Here is a 17975-nt window from a genome sequence, read left to right on the forward strand (position 1 = left end):
AATAATATCAACATCTCAGCTGTAAATGGACATACAGTAGTGTAAAAAACCAACAAGACGCTGTCTATGACATCACGGAGGCAGTTCAAAGGCCTCTGTGGATTGATTGATTTTCTGCCTGTTTGGTCCATATAAGTAACTTGGTCATGTTCTTATCCCCAGCTCTCACATTCATAAAGACACAGACACAGACACAGACGCACACGCACACACACACACATTCGGTATATTCATAGTACAGCATCTTACACGACAGGCAAAAAGAGGAAAATGTCCCTTTACCATCATAGTAAATGAAAAAGGGAGAAACGGGAGGGGAGAAAGAGAGAGAGAAGGGGAGAGGGGTGATTATAGAATGATTTGTGCTTTAGAATTCCATAGTACATGTGCTTATGTGAACTATCAGGCTCAGGGTGGTGATCCTTATGTGTGTCTGTCTGCCTCCTACCCTTTCAGCAGTTTGTGGGACCTCTGGGATAGAAATGATAACACCGGGCAGTTAATACAGCCAGATGAACTTCAAAGGCTCCGCCAGTGAAGAATCAAAAGGTTTTCTTGTGAGATCAAAGATGGAGTGAAAAAGAAAACACAGCGGCCTTGCTCGCTCATCATGATGGTAATGATGGCCGTGCAATGCTGGGATGTTCAGTACAGACGCCTCTGTCAGTCTACGCTAGCACACAAACTCCCACTCAACATCTGCCACTAGACTGATGGATTGCCTGTAATAAACTCCCATTTTGGATTTAGCCGGCAGATTAATCTTCTCTCATTTTCTAAATACAGGATCATACATATATCACTATAGGGATGTTTTAAGTACCTTTTTCCCTTTTCTTTTTCTTCCCTCCCCAAGCCTTGAAGTATGCTGTGCAAGCTTTTGCTACATATGGCACATAAATTGTGCTCTAACAAGTAAATTATACCTCTGTTATAGTTTCACGGTTAAGTGAATTAGTATTAGTTATCAGTCAGGTAGACGGTTAGAAAAACTATAAAGGGACTAACAAAAAAAAACTAACCTACATAAAAAAAACAATTAGTAGTTCTGTTCGAGTGACTTTTGTTGACTCTTTTTTTTTCACCAGATAGGAAAGCTTGTGGAGCTCAGGAGCAGGGGATCTCTGGGCTGGCTTTATTCATGTTTCCATGGTTCCTCCTCAACGAGTGTGCACTCCGCAGCTGCAGAGCCATTAGTGGCTGAGGTTACCTGCAAGCAGTTAGCATCCAGATCTAAACACACAGCATCCAAGGCACTGATACACACACCACAAGTAACCTAGCTGTCATCTCTGGCAGAAACCTTGTAAATCTAAAAAAAACATTACTTTCCAGAAAATGGAAAAAGATAAAAGATTACTTCAAATGGATCCAATGTAGTTATTTAGTGACAAGCTCTTATTAATACTTTTCAATGGTTTAAATAATTTAAAACCAACAGACAGACTGGCATCTCTATTTCGAGTCTGTCATAATAGCTGAACATCTTTTTTTTTTCAAGAATACATAAAGTCATACGGTGTAACTTTTTCAAAAACTGATGTAATCTTTGATTTGTATATCTTTCACAATATTCTACATAAATGTTTTTTATTTTATTTTACAACTTCTCTATAAATAATATTAAATACCATTTTACCAAATTTGCGCAGGCACCAGAAATGTGATGGAAAATTCAGTTTCCGTCGAGTTGTTGCCTTCCAAAATACCCTTGAGCACTAGGAGCCCTCAGCGTTTCTTTTTCAGGGTTCCTTCTGTATGGACAAACGCTGTAATGCCATGCAGCTATCAGTAGGTAAGACTACTGAAATTAATATTACACAGTATGACTTTAACACGTCGAGTGAGCTTATATATGTGCTATTTTTTGCACGTTTTGCACAACATTGTCATAAAACAATGCATAAAATAGGACATTCATTTATGAAAAAAGATGAGATTAAATATGGAGATACAAGGTTTCGGCCATACAGCGTTCAACAGTTTGTAGCAAAGAAACAGTCAAGACATGTATAGAAATGTTCTGATGTTTCACTGCATCCATCTAGAATAAATAGATAGAACATAAACATGCATGAAACTCAGAGACAAGCACCGGTGGCCATGCTTTTGATAGTCCTAAGAGTGTATCAGACTTTCTTTTACTGACCTGAGAACAAAGTACATATTTACAACAACCACAAAATACACATGCAACACATACATACATTTACAAACATGCAAGGCATACATACTGTATATACTAAGAGAATATAGATTAAATACAAAACACTACAAAACAAATGCGTTGTTGCATTTTAGTATGTACAAAAGGTTAATTAGCAGGGCATTCTATAGCGGTTTGAATCTTTAAGAACAGCAATGCTAGTCCATGTTATTTACAGCCAACAACTAATAGGAGACAGAAACTGGAAATAGCAAGCTTTTGTGCCCATATTTCATTTTAAATGACCATTCATAGACAGATTCCAGCATGTGGGGATAGCTTATTCTCTGTTGCTAGGCAACACCTTCCATCCTTTAATAAATGAACAGGCTCATTAAGCAGACCTTTGCAGCCAGGGTGTGTCTGAAGGAACAAGCACTGTGAGCTCCCATAATATGATCTCCTAATCCAGGAGTACATTCAAAGTGGGGATTCAAAGAAGAAGATTTTGTTTTAGTCTAGTTTTAGTTGAACAACATTTTTTCTCGACCAACAAATATTTTGGCCGCCCCCTATGGCGTCGTAATGGCTGATTTTACACTTGATTGCATGCAATTGAATTATTTTCTTTTAGTTCTACTGGATCTCTTGTCCACTAGTCCTCCCTAACAGTTTAGCCTAGTTTTTATTTGTTGACGAAATTGTCAATATATTTAGTCTTAGTTTAAGTCATCATAGCTTAATTTTTATTTTGTTTTTAATTCGTTTCCGTCAATGAAAAAAGGTAGTTGCAAAAAAATGTCGATATCGTTTTAGTCGACGAAATTAACACTGATTCAAAGTGCATATCGTTTTATATTATGGAAGTTGCTTTGTAGGTTTCATTTTAACAACAAACAACAACTTCACACAATGGACAGAAATAGCTGGTGTTGAAATGGAACCATGTGACTGGCGCTGACTCAGTCGCCGTATGGAGACTGTGAAGAGTGAGTATATATGCACTGCTAATTGGATGCGGTACGGTAGCGCATCCTCTGAGCTATAACCCCCACAGCAATGTCTTCCTTTTTTTAAAACAAATCTCGTAATTAAAAACTAGTCATTAATCTCAGACAGCAAGGGGCTGGGCGAGTTTCTAGTTTAATCAAGCTATGAACAAACATTCAAAATCAGAGGGGGTAACAGAGGCAATAGAGCAGAAAGCAGAACTGGATCTCTCTCTCTCTCTAATTGTTGATATATGAGGATTTGGGAGCACACATTAGTTAATAGTTAGTGACCCTGAAGAGATGGAGGATGGTTAGTTTAGCAAATAATTCTTCAGGGAGCATAGTATTACCACGATTACATAGCACTCCCTTTCTGTTAAAACTATTTTGAATCCATTGAGCATATGGATCCGTTTCTATCCAAATTGTAAGGATATGCTGTACAGCCACTTCGGAAAGTCTTTCTCACTTAAAGCTGCTTTGTGCAATATATAGTCCACACCTCCTTTCTAAAGCGCCTTTCTAAATCTCCTCCCTCAGACATATCCATGCTTCCCACTATGGCGGATTATCCACCACAAGATGGCCAGCAGTAGTTACGTTATTCTCGCTTTGGAATGCCGTAGTCTGTTGAACGCATGTAAGGGCAGAGCGTGATCATATCACACCTTGGGCTTTAAAGAACACAAAAGCTGCTTTTCCAGGGGAATAAACATAAAAACAAATAAGCATGCATTTTATTTGGGTTAAATTTTAAATAATAAAAAAAAAGTATGTATTCACATAAAGCTGTACAAAGATGCAAAAAAAAGAAGAAGTTAGGAGAATAAAGCACAGATGCAGAGTGAACGCGCAACATGTAACAGGGTTAAATGCAAGTCTCTATGTCCGGAAGCATTAGTGGTACCTTGCATTCATCTACTACGACTGTATTGTTAGCTGTGGCAGTGGTGGTAGCGCTAGCACTAGTGGTAGCCTTTAAGACGCACTGGTTGGAGTTGTTTTCGTGGTGGTTCTTCATGTCATCATAGTAAGACGGGGTCTTATTGGTCAGCATTTCGATGTCGTCTGACTTAGCCGCTTGAGCGTCCAGCTCGTCCAGCTCCGCCTTGGACATGTGGTATACGATGCCTGCACCGTAGGAGTCGCCCACCACGTTCACCGAGGTCCTGAATCGGTCCCTATTCAGAAGAAGGGTTGGATGAGAGATTTTAGTCTGATCAGTCTTCTTCTAACTCTATTCATTCATTTTAGAGTACAGTTCTCAAAGTGGAACTCACAGTAGCCAGTCGACGGCGACCAGCAAACTGATGTCTTGGGTTGGCAAGCCTACAGCAGTCAGGATCAGCAACATGGTGACCAGGCCGGCACTGGGAATGCTAGCGGCACCAATGCTGGCCAGAGTAGCAGTCATACTGGACAGAATCACATGAAAGAAGAGAAATCACTACAAAATCTACCCATCATTTTACTTTCTACTATGCAGGCCTATTGTTTCTTCACAAAGAAATATAAAGTGCTGTTAATCTGGTTGCTGGTCAGTATCAGTATCATGATCAGTAACCTAAACTATCATGTCAGTATCATGTCAGTGTCATGGTCAGTATCATGTCAGTGTCATTGTCGCCATTTGGTTACATGTGTAACCTCCACCCTGCATGGACCATACTAATAGTTTGGAGAATGCTTTAAAAAATACCTTAACAAACATGAGTTACCGTTTATTTATGCGTAGATGTCAGGAATTGCAATCATATACCACTTATGTTTATCGTCGTATTACCTGACAGTGATGATCTGACCGGGGTCTAGGTGGATACCATTCATCTGGGCAATGAAGATGGCAGCAACAGCCTCGTAGAGAGCGGTTCCATCCATGTTGATTGTGGCACCGACTGGCAGCACGAAGCGGGTGACTCTCTTGTCAATGCCCAAGTTCTCCTCCAGGCAACGGAAGGTGACAGGCAGTGTGCCAGCACTTCAGAGAGACAGAGAAAGTAGGAGTTGTGGGATTAACTGTCTATGTACCTCAATCTGTAACATATTTAAAAAATAATAATAATATATAAAATATATTTGTTCAAACTAATCTTGTTCATGATTACTCTGCTTAAGAGCACTCAGGAATGGATAAGTGCATGAATTGTAACTTTAAACTGTAACTATAAATTGTGCCATGAGTACATCCACAAAGAAAGTTAATATTACAGACAGTGACAAAGCAAATTTTCAATCAGAATTTCGAGATCGATTTTTTTTACGGAGAATAAAGGCATCAAATTGTCTGAATGAGGCTGTATCAATAGTTTTTGTATCAATTTATACTTTTCATATCAATTGTTTGTTAGGTCCAGTCCTCAGGTCCGTCAGGGAGGATGTGGCTCCCCCTCCACTACACCTCTGCTTATGGGATCCTTTACACTGAGTTAAATTAACACACAGATTTCATTGTATGCACTCATCAGCACACACTGACCTGGAAGCTGTCCCTAGAGCAGTGATCCAGGCCTGGAATATGCCAAGGAAGAAGGTGAAGGGGTTTTTCCTGACAATCACAAAGTATATGCTGGGCAGGAAGATGACACCGTGGATGATCAGGCCAACAATCACTGTCACCATGTACATCCCCAGCTGTCTGGCGACCACCTCCAGGTCTTTGATGGAGATGATCTTACCACAGATCAGACAAGCGATACCAAAGGGAGAGTACCTGATGAAGAGACAGAGTTGTCGTTAGCTTTAAAGATTCGACCAACCAACGGGAGGAGCATAAACATCATTCACCTGTTGTTAGCATATTCGACTGTTGGTCGTGACTCCCTTGTTCACTTTATTTCTTTTAATCATCTATGTTAAAGTCACTTTAATGATACAGTGATGTTAGCGAATCAATTAATAAAGGACGAGTTCACCAACTAATGCTCATATGGTGCCATTTCTGTCTACTTGGTCTGTGTCTCAGAGGAGGGCTGTGGGCAGTTCAGGAACCCACCTACCAGTTATATCATCGATTGGGAATCCAAGGTTATAGAAACTCCAGGCGTTCTATTCCGGGAAAATTTGCATGCTATAATGGAAGCCATTGTTCTCGCGTTAATACAAATCTAATTAAAATGTTTGAAATCTTGTTTGATAAGAAAAAACAAATCTGCCTAACGATGATGTCACTGGTAGGCGGGTTTCTCAAATGTCCACAGCCCTCCTTTAAATTGTACAATTTTATCATGAGCATTAGTGACGACCAATTATATGAAGATGGGTTGAAAATGGGTGAAGTCGTCCTTTAAGCATTCATGTGTCAATGTTATAAACATCACTTTCAACCTGGCATGGCAATTTTGGGGTGAACATTTGCAAAAAATGTTACACACAAAAAAGTCCCAACATTTTCAACACATTTCAAAGTTTTCTGAAAAAGCCAAAATAGCAGATCAACAAGCTCACTGTGAGTTGGTAAACTGCTCTTTTTGCTATTCATCGTATGAAGTATAGGGCAGGGGTCTTCAACGTTTTTCAGTCCAAGGATCCCTTAGCTGAGAGAGAGATGAAGCAGGGACCCCCACTACATATTGTATTTAGGATTAAACTTTTTCATAGATTTCAGATACAGTAGCTTCATGTTTGACAGCACTGTCATCAGTGTATGCTGGATTCAGTATACTTCTGCTCTTTTTTCCCTCTACACCAAACCTCTTTGCCGAAAATAGCCGATGTACAAGCTCTCAACGCCTCGCAGCGCAAGGCGTTGTGAGCTTGCAGTTCTGCTATATTTGGCTAAGGTTCTCCTCAGAATAGGGATGCTAGGGTTCAAGTGGTTCAAGTGGTAAAGATTATATTTTATCACAAAATATTTGGCGGCCCCACTGTAGTAACTCTGAGGACCCCCTAGGAGTCAGAGACCCTCTGTTGAAGACCCCTGATATAGGGCTTAAAGAACATAATTCCTTGTATATTTAGTCATTTTTTCCAGTCCACAGAGATCCCCCGCAGTGTTACTGACCACATGATCAAGAGGACAAGTTTCATTACAATCTCGTTGAGGATGCTGAAGAACTCGATCATGAGTCTGGCTCTCTCTCCCATCTTGCCCATGCAGATGCCAAAGGCAATAAAGAAACCAATCAAGCCTGCAGCCAAAAAAAAAACAGACTAAATCAAAACTGTGAATGTAAATGTGACAGTTTAGAAGACAGAAGATAATGAAGATAATGGGACGAAAAACAGCATCATTTACAGTCAAGGAGACAAACTGGTCCACAATTGAACCTTCAAAGCGTTAGAATTTTAAGGTCCATTCACACCAAGCATTATAACGAATTAACTATATTGTTCACCATTGGTTATAGTTGTGGTATGGACTCTACCAAACAAATATGTGTATAGTATAGTTATAGTGCTTGGTGTGCCATTTAGAGTATAATCATAAGAAATATATTAAATTGCTTGGGTTTTCTATAACCAAAATCTATAACTGCATCTAGATGTGAAGGAAAGTGATATACCGAGGACGTTCATGCCATTCTTCATCTGAAGTGTCTTTTTTACGATAAACTGTGGCTCTTTGGTCAAGTTTGCGACCAAACTCTCCACGGCGGTGGCAATGGTGGCATTTACGTCCTCTTCTATAGGCACCTCCACCTTCTTTGTGACAGTCTGGATCTGTGGTGGGAGAGGAAACATCAACATTGTCCTGTATACTTGGATAGGTAGCCTAATACAGTCAGTAGCCAACTAGCCGATATATATACCAGTAAGACGCCTGAGGGCGAGAAGCGACCTCGCCCTTTAAAGGGCGAGGTCGCGTGCACGCATCCGGCTCGTTGACGGCAGACTGCTGGGCGAGCGCTGGTGCTTTGGCATGGAGGGTCAGATCAACATGGAATGAATTCTGTACTGAGCATGTCTTGAGTGTACTGGGTTTGATGAGGTCAGAACATATGGAATGTCAGAACAGGTCAGTTCCATACAGTATATGGAGATCTAAGGGTGGTAGCGGGGATATTCTCTTGAGTGTACAGGGTTTGATGGGGGCCCAGGAAGGGCTGGGCCTTCATTTTCGGGCCTGTTGAGAACTTTCGCCGGCTGCCGGGCACAGTTGCACTAATAACTTTGGGGCAGGCCCGTCTAGTGTTTGAATGGGCAGGTATCAGTCAAAAGGGAGACATCGAAGAGGAAGGATGGATGGGGAAGGATCAACATATGGATATATATGGAGATCTAAGGGTGTGTTGCCTTTTTCCTCATTTTACGCATCAGTCCAATTACCTGTTGGAAGCAAGCCTGCACCAGGTTCTCTGGGAACAGGTTCCTGATCAGATCGAAGAAGGCGTCCAAGCTGGAGACATCATCGTTCTTCTCTCCCTCTCCCAGACCCTCCTTCAGTTTGGGGTTGCCGGGGTGGATGATGAGCACCAGGATGACTCCCAGGACAGCAGCAATGATAGTGGTGGTCATGTAGTACACCATAGCCCTGGTGCCTATACGACCGCTGGATTTGCCGTCCAAGCCGGCCAGACCTGCAGCCAAAATAAGAGGGATTTGTGTTTTAGGGGTGCAATATGCAATAATTAACCGTATTTCATTGGGAATGTTGACTCAATATCGTAAAGGTCATATATATATCCTGTTTAACTTTCATGTTGGTGTCCAGTGAAATAATGTGAGATAGCCATGCCTTGTTCGTGTTTATGTTTACAACGGAGTGGCTTCCCTCTTGCTTTGGGGGTAGGAGCAGAGCAGGAAAACAAAACCTTGCTCTCTGCTGCCTCCAGGTGGGCAGGGTGTCCTCGACGCAAGGTACATAACGCAAGCAATTTGGTTGAGTTGGCTCGGGATCCGATCCCAACCGGACGGATCAAGATGGATCACGTAACTGACATGACGCAAGGGGAGAAATTTCTCTCATCCTCCGTTGCGTATGTATTCTTGCGTCGATTACGTTTGACTCTGCAAGGCACTTAACCGGTCGTATTCTACACATTGCTGGCCAGGTCTGGAATGAAACCGCCAAGAGTGATTGCTCTTGGTTGATGTCCAACCGTCAGTGGCTCAGGAGTAGAGTGGCCACTGTGGCCAGAAGAGTTGTCGCATGGAAACTGTGAGGTTTCCACTTCCCAGTTCAATCCCAGGCTTAGTATCGAAGGAGTTAGTATCGAAGTGTCCTGAACCCCTAATTGCTCCTGATGTGCAGGTTGGTGCTTTGCATGGTGTCCTCCACCATCAGTGTATGAATGTGTGTGTGAATGGGTGAATGTAATGCACAATCTATGTAAAGAGCCTTGGATAAAGGCGCTATATAAATGCACCATTTACCATTACTTTTCAGGGAATGGGAAGAAAATATCTGTGTTTCAATGGATCCAATGCTGCTGTTGTTATTTAGTTTTTTGTTGATATACTTTTCAAACCCACAGGCAGAGTTAAGCACATTCAACCTGGCTTCAATAATCTGGCTTGTCATTATAGGTGAAATAGGTTTTAACACAAAACGAGAAAAAAAGAATAACAAAAAGTTATTAAAACTAGGAATATAACACTTATGCGATATTACGATATCCAAAATACCATCAATATCTGGTCTTATATTACGATATTGATATAATATGGATATATTGGATAGCCCTAGTGGGTTGTACCTGTGATCAAACTGGAGATGATAAGTGGCAGGATCAACATCTTCAGCATCCTCATCAGGATGTCTCCAGGGAAGGCTATCACCATGACGATATCTGGGTGAATAGGGGAGGAGATACGAAGCAAACACCCGGATACAGCTCCCAAAATCACACCTGGAATGAGAGAAGAGAGCGAGAGAGGGACAAGGCGTAGATTTTGTCGAGATTAAGGAATGCAGTCAAGTAAAGTCACCTTTAATTATATAGCACATTTAAAAGTAGGCCCTGGTGCGCAAGCAGAGCGCGCAAGTACTACTACTAACTAATGTCTAGTACAACTGCTGTTCTAAATCCTTTAGACCCGTTATTGACCTTATACCTACCTTGAAACGTACCTTAGTTACGTCACCATCAACAGCCAATAAGGAACCACCATTCTTACCGACATACATACATACATACATACATACATACATACATACATACATACATACATACATACATACATACATACATACATACATACATACATACATACATACATACATACATACATACATACATACATACATACATACATACATGTATGCGGTCTAGTCTAACTTGGACTCAGGGGGGTGGACGCCTCTGCCTTGCATAGTCCCCAGTGAATAGGCAGGTTGCCCTTCACTGGTAACCTTACTTTGGATTTTAAATATATTAAGGTATTGTAGGCTGGGATTTTACAAAAAAGCCCCCCTTTTAAATACATACAGACATACAGACATACATACATACTTATAAGGTATGCCATCTGGTGGCTAATGAACCAAACACACATTCTCAGAAGTTGAAGCAGTTTTAGAGGACCCACTTTTAGGCCAGTGCAACAGAGCATGCTTTTGCCTCTTTTAAAACCTTACCCATTTTAACCAAATACATACATACATACATACATACATACATACATACACATACATACATACATACATACATACATACATACATACATACATACATACATACATACATACATACATACATACATACATACATACATACATACATACATACCAGCCGAACACAATACTTGCGTGCTCTGCTTGCGCAAGTAATTATATGGTAAGCACAATAGTTCATAATACATACAAAAACAAATTTAAAATCAACAGAAAGTGGTATTGATGAATTCTCGTATAGTATTATAGTTAGGGCTCCATCTTGCGCCCCTTATCCCTAAACGTATTTGCCATTTTTTACTAAATGACTAATTAACTTTGAAAAACATTTTGAAATAGTTCAACTAGCCGATCTACATCGAGACTTTTTTAAAATAGTACAAAAATGGCAAATTAGTTTAGGGATGAGGGTTAAGGGGTGGCGAGATATAGCCCTATATGTCTTGTGAATTGAATTTTTTTTTAGCATTATTCTAACTGTACCTCTGTACTTTTTGCAAACTGTTAATTAAGTATTCAATCAATCAATCAATCAATATGGTCAACAACCTCAGACTGAATTAAAATCTAGAGAAAACTTTAAATTGTGTCTTTACATTTGAGGGATTGTTTAATGCAGAGGGTGCAATGCCACATCTAATATATCTCATTATGCAATTAATTGGATATATGCAACCCTCAGGACAGTTAAAGATTCACTGCTTTCTATCCGTGCTCCATATCGATTTGATTGTTTGGAGCAGTGCGGGATGCTAGTGGGTGGGGGAGCTCAAAGCAGATTAAGATCAGATGTCTTTGAAGCATTGGGGAGTAAGCAGCACATCAGTAGTTCTCCCTCCAGTGCCAACAGGTTTTCAAGAAAAGCTTCAAGTTGGCAATTTATTTATCGGAGTACAATCTGTGTTGTTCAGGGGAAGAATTAATTGTGCTTATCTGAGTTCTCTGTGAGATAACTCAGATAACCCATTGTCTTGTGATGTATCTTAAGAATCACATCCATTCTTAACCTTTTTTGGTCATGTCATTATGCATAAATCTTGTAGAATTAAATTGAATTATATATTTTAAGAAAATCAAATTGTATGTATATAATTGTATATATATATATATATATATATATATATATATATATATATATATATTAGAAAGATATTTTCAACACCTTTCAAAAAAAATCTCAAAAATAGCAAAAATAACCAATCTACAAGCTGTATATCAGCTATTTAAAATTAGGGTTTAAGTGGATAATAGAGAGCATAACTTTCCTCCCAAGGCCCTTGTTTATCCCTCTGCTGCTTCTTCTGACCTCTGTGTGCTCTGACTCCCTGTAGTCCTGTCTGTACTCAGGCCCTGTGGTTGGATCAGTGTGTCTTGTCCCTCTCATAGACAAAGCATGGCCTGAACCCAAAACCTTGGCGCCCCCCAGGGGTTGCACTTCCTCTGCCACTGCTCTGCTGCCAAAGACTGGGAGGCCGTTTATTAGCATACACTACAATCACATCCAATCCAGCTTCCTTAAATTTGTAAGTAGTCCTTTGTGCCTCAATTTATGCTGTACAGTCTAGCAGTGCCCTGTGGATTCTGCTGACCCATTGGACTTGGATGGCACATGGATTTCCTGTGGAATAGAGTGTGCCTAATTCTCTTGTCTTGAGCCCTACTTGCAAACCCACTCCAAGTGACAGATGATCAATGATTGTATTGGCTTGAATATGTTAGGGGTATACTGCCAAGTGTGATGCACGCACGCACGCACGCACGCACGCACGCACGCACGCACGCACACAAATAAACAGATATTAAAATATGCAAGATATTAAAATATGCAAGCCTAAACATACACGAACACAGCCATGTGTAAATGACTGGTAATTCCTTAAAAACAAATTTGCTATGACTTCATATAAAAAATTGCCTTTGTGCCCTTTGATCATTTAATTAAAACACATCCTCCGGCAGCACCGTGAGTGAATCAGTCATAACTACAATTCTTATGCACCACTGTGTGCTCAGTGACATGCTCTACGTGACACTGGGCTGGAGAAGGTCAGGACGACTGCTGCTACTCTAGGCCAGCAAAGGTAGAATTTCTCCATATTAACACCTATTTATTTACAGCCTGATCTGAAGTGGTGAGCATTTCTTAACACATTACTGCCCAGCCCTCTAGGCGAGGTCCTGGTGCTAGTGCCAGAGAAATCTGCGAAATAAGCAGAGAAGAAGATCTGTAGTGTAAGCCTATGGAACGTAGGGACGATGGCCCCCAGAGCAGCAATTTATATATATGGCATTTATATATATATATATATATATATATATATATATATATATATATAAATACCACTAATAACCCCACGCACCTGTACAGCAGATTATCATGTAGGCTGTTTATATTTTTAAATGTTATTTTGCCTTTATTGATAGATGACAGTAGGTTGATAGGAAATGGGGAAAGAGATGCAGCAAAGGTCGTCGGGATCGGGACTCGAACCCACGATGCGCTGTCAGGCTGGATTACCAGCCTAGGTGCCTGGACTGCTAGGCCGGCCCAGGCCTTTTAAATGTTTTTGAATCAAATCTCGTGTTTCTCGTGGATGGCTCCGATGGAATTAATAACTTTCCACGAGATATCTCGAGACAGGCACAGAAAGGGTTAAGAAACAAACAAACAAACACACAGTAAATGTACTAACCGAGAATAGTGAGTGTGAGAAGCAGGTTCTTGAACAACTTGGAGCAGGCTTTGACACATTTGTTCTGAGGTCTCGCCTCGATGGGCTCCAGATGACTCTCGTGCATCCTCACCTCCACTTGCTTAGGCATGTTGCTGGCACTGGGAGAGAAGACATGGAATGAAAAGGAAACATTACTCTCCCAAATCCACAGCATTGTGAAGGCTATGTGCACCATCCTATACATGGGGATCATACAATAAATCATAAGAAAGAACAATAAAAGAAAGTCAACAATTATGTTGACTCATCAGAATCAACTTTATTGTCACATCACGGTTTTACAAGTAAAATTCATTTTTGGAAAAAAAATAAAAATAAGAGGGGGGGGGGGGGGGGGGGGGGGGGGAATTCAAAGCAGGGAAATAATAATTAAAATTTTGTATACGTTTTAAGCTTTTTCCACAAGTTGTACAAAAATAGGGCTTCCCAAAAAGAGTTTAAGCCCTTTTTGGGGGGTTTGGGGTTATATTACAGATACCTCAGCACGGTTCTTGGTTAAAATCATCATTGAACATATTAGCTTCTGTTCTGATCTGATCAAATAAAGACCCACCAAAGTTTGGTGGGTCACCTGTTAGCTCAACTATAATGTCTGGTAGCTGGCCAGCTATGATTAAGAAAAAAAAAAGTCAATGATGCAAATAGCCTGCATCCTGCATCCTTAGACTAAATTGAGAAAGGACGCAGTCATGTCACCCTCTGGGTGTCCTGGGATGCAATACTGTACTCAGTACTGTACTCAAAGTCTCTAACGTAGTTGAAGTAAGACTCATAAAATGTCCCTGGGACCCATCTAAAAGATCACCCCTGGGGTGCAATACTGTACTCAGTACTGTACTCAAAGTCTCTAACGTAGTTGAAGTAAGACTCATAAAATGTCCCTGGGACCCATCTAAAAGATCACTCCTGGGGTGCAATACTGTACTCAGTACTGTACTCAAAGTCTCTAACGTAGTTGAAGTAAGACTCATAAAATGTCCCTGGGACCCATCTAAAAGATCACCCTGGGTCCCAGGACCCATTACAAGTATCTAACGTAGTTGAAGTAAGACTCATAAAATGTCCCTGGGACCCATCTAAAAGATCACCCTGGGTCCCAGGACCCATTACAAGTATCTAACGTAGTTGAAGTAAGACTCATAAAATGTCCCTGGGACCCATCTAAAAGATCACCCTGGGTCCCAGGACCCATTACATTGAAAACCTATGTACTGTACATCACTGCTAATGCGTGTCAAGGGTTTTGAGTGACTCTCCTACCCTAGTGACTCGTCTCCTACCCTAGCAACATGAGAGCATCTATTGGAGTGACTCGTCTCCTACCCTAGCAACATGAGAGCATTCGGATGAAACATCTATTGGAGCTTGGAGCGTAGGAACTCAAATAACCCTGACAGATGAGATGATATCCCTTCACACAGTTTGTGGCATACCTCAAGTCAGTTGGCTCTGGGTTCCCCTTATGGTAGTTAATAAAGTACATGGATTTAGGCTTTACTTTTAAATGTATTATAAATGTATACATACGTTTTATGCATTATGTAAAAGTCTCAAATGAAGCTATATAGTCCTTCGCCAACAAAATATATAAAGGATTAAATATTGGATAATAAAACAGCACTTTGTGGTAAAGTATTATCACTGTATCAAATCTCTGAAGAATTATGATTTACTATTTAAAACACTGTAGGGATTTAAGATCCTTGATGTAATCTTTATGACCACAAATAAATTCTATGAACATACACAAATCCTCATGGTTAATTTATCTTTATTTGTTTCTGACTGTACAAATGTATCTAAATGGACTCTTACAGGTTCATTTGGTTACTTTTGTATACTGTCAGAGATAATAAGTATGGCTTGGCTTACAGACATTCTTGACAGGCCACAGGAGATTGTGTGTGGCCTTTTGAAACACAGATGGGAATGAGAACCAGAGAGTGAAATGCAGACACTTATCAAGAATTAGTTAATTTATTGACTGCTTGGATTAATGCATACTCATAATCTATCTCTCTCTCTCTCTCTCTCTCTCTCTCTCTCTCTATCTCTCTATCTCTCTCTCTCTCTCTCTCTCTCTCTCTCTATCTTTCTCTCTCTCTCTATCTCTCTCTCTCTCTCTCTCTCTCTCTCTCTCTCTCTCTCTCCTAGTAACTGCCCTGTCTTCCTCTCTTCTCTCTGTCTCTCTCTACTACATACAGCAGGTGTCTAACCCTTTTTGACAAGAGTTCGACCTGACAGAATGTTGAAAAACTAATGGAATAGTGTGGTGACAGAAGGATTTGTCAAGCTACATATTTTATGGAAGGGAACGTGATTGATCACTACAGGCAGCACAATGCTAGTTTCCTCTACTTCCACAGAGGTTGGGGATGAGTTTGTTAAAAAGAGACAGACGCCAGCTGTGTCTATCACTACGGACAGAGAGAGACAGACGCCAGCTGTGTCTATCACTACGGACAGAGAGAGACAGAGAGAGAGAGAAAGAGAGAGTCGCTGACTCGCTATACAGATTCACGATTGTTCATATTCCACACCCCCTTATTGCAGAAACAATCGATCACATATTTTAGCATTGGTCTGACATTTTCTTTTGTATTGATAATATAGTGAGATGCCAATGTCTCTATTTAGCCTATTCAAGAGGCCCGCATTGATGAGGGACAAAAGGATGGTAAAGATGAAACACTGTGTGACTGCCTTTAACCCTTCACCTCACCCCTGGGGTGAGTGAAAAGTCACAAATGGCCTCAATAGCTCCTATAATGTTGTTTTGTCCCCTCACCCTTCACCCCGTGGTCCTTCACAGAGACTGCGGATGCTTGTAGATATTAATCATTTTTGCCTGTCAAGCATTTTTAAAAACAGAAAGCAAATCAGAGTGGGCGATAGGGTGTGAGAATCGCAACATATTTGGAAAGCTTCCGGCCCACCCAGAGCTCTTTATTTGGCTGTTGTTCCCGTGAAAGTAGTCATTAGCAATTATCCACACGCACATAGGCACATGCACACGTGTGCAACCCCCCCCCCTCCCCCCACCACACACACACACACACACACACACACACACACACACACACACACACACACACACACACACACACACACACACACACACACACACACACACACACACACACACAGAAGTAGATTGGCTATATAGGAAGCCCACCTGGCCAGCTTCCAGGCACACAGATGGACCAGCCCCGTTCTCTCTTATTCGTTTCATATCAGTGTGAAAACGAAGGCAGTGCATGCAAGCACCAAGCAGCAATTTGCTGTCATCACACTCAACTCAGGCATGTGTCCACATTTCAGGAGAAGCCGTTTTAATTAGAAAAGAAATAAGGGGGGAGGGCGCGAAATGAACATTTACCATGTAATCCCATTCCACGAGACTGATGAAAGTCGTTAATTGAATTCTCCCCTTTCCTCTCCCTTTCATTATTTTTAGCACACAGGGAGCGGAAATAGGCAGAAAATCATTCTGTCATGGCATTCACATTTGTTCTGCTCTCCAATAGTCTCCACTATATGGATAGACGAACCCTCACCTTTGCAAATTACATTTATATTTCAGTTATATATATTTTAAATTCCATACTGGCTTAAATGCTCTCCTTATTGTACTTTGTATTACATTAATGCTTGCATTAATGATTGCATGTTCACACATGTATGCAAAACGAAATTAATTACCCCTCCTCTCCCCAGTCTAATGGGATCATTTTATAAACCGATTAATCTTAGCTCAGAGCTTAGTCAGATTAATTGAATTACAGGGCTGCAGAGACATGAGGCACTGATGAAGGTATTACTAAAACAAGACGTACTATATGTATTAAGATACCCAGCATCCTGACAGATACATATATCAATCATCTCCTGAAAGAATGCACCTTTTCTCTAATTGCTATTACACACATTCAGCATGACATCATTACTTAAAATGCTGCAAGCCTGATAGTTATTCTTTCGCAGCAATTATTGATATAACAAATGCAATCCCAAACTCTAGAGAGCAGTGAAGCCATACAGATGCTTAAAATAGCAACAGCAGGCGTCATTGGCTCACACTAACAACTTCTGTAAATCAATGAATGCACTCGTTAGAAATGTCAGTGTCGCCCATGGAACCGTGAAATGAGAGGTACCGTACTTACTTCATTTCTGGTGGAGTTGAGGTATAAGTGCTATGTACATTCACCAGGATCAGAGTTGCAGTCTTTGGTATTTAAGAATGAACCACAAAAAAAGAAAAAAAATTACAGTATTAGGATCAGAGCTGCTCCATCTAAACAAACGTGTTGTCGACAGACGAGGTTCCCCCCGTTAGCAGGCTGGTGGAAACACCCGAGCTCTGCTGACAGCTAGATGCTCACACACAGTTGGCAGACGGCTACTCCCGAGCATCAAGGGAGGAGCGGGTCGACACCGAACAGAACCAGACGACAGATCAAAGTCACAGCCTCAGCAACCCGAGTTAGACCCGTTCCTGAAGTTTGTCCCCAGAGATGTGGGCCAGTCCGTCCAGACCCCCCTCCCCC

At 40.9% G+C, this 17975-nt stretch overlaps 1 protein-coding gene across 1 annotated transcript; it reads right to left on the reverse strand.

Annotated features, from left to right (window-relative positions):
- On the reverse strand, nucleotides 1–17631 carry LOC306924111 (excitatory amino acid transporter 2-like; the record flags this gene model as incomplete). Its single annotated transcript, XM_079502462.1, is given in 12 exon segments — nucleotides 1–1210; nucleotides 4046–4319; nucleotides 4419–4553; nucleotides 4922–5116; nucleotides 5615–5848; nucleotides 7139–7265; nucleotides 7641–7797; nucleotides 8404–8654; nucleotides 9774–9926; nucleotides 13384–13523; nucleotides 17592–17614; nucleotides 17617–17631. Coding segments are annotated over 12 exon segments (1779 nt in total). The 3' UTR covers nucleotides 1–1135.
- Nucleotides 17632–17975: the final 344 nt, after the last annotated feature.

Source organism: Electrona antarctica, assembly GCF_951216825.1.
Source record: "Electrona antarctica genome assembly, chromosome: 5".
NCBI lineage: Eukaryota > Metazoa > Chordata > Actinopteri > Myctophiformes > Myctophidae > Electrona > Electrona antarctica.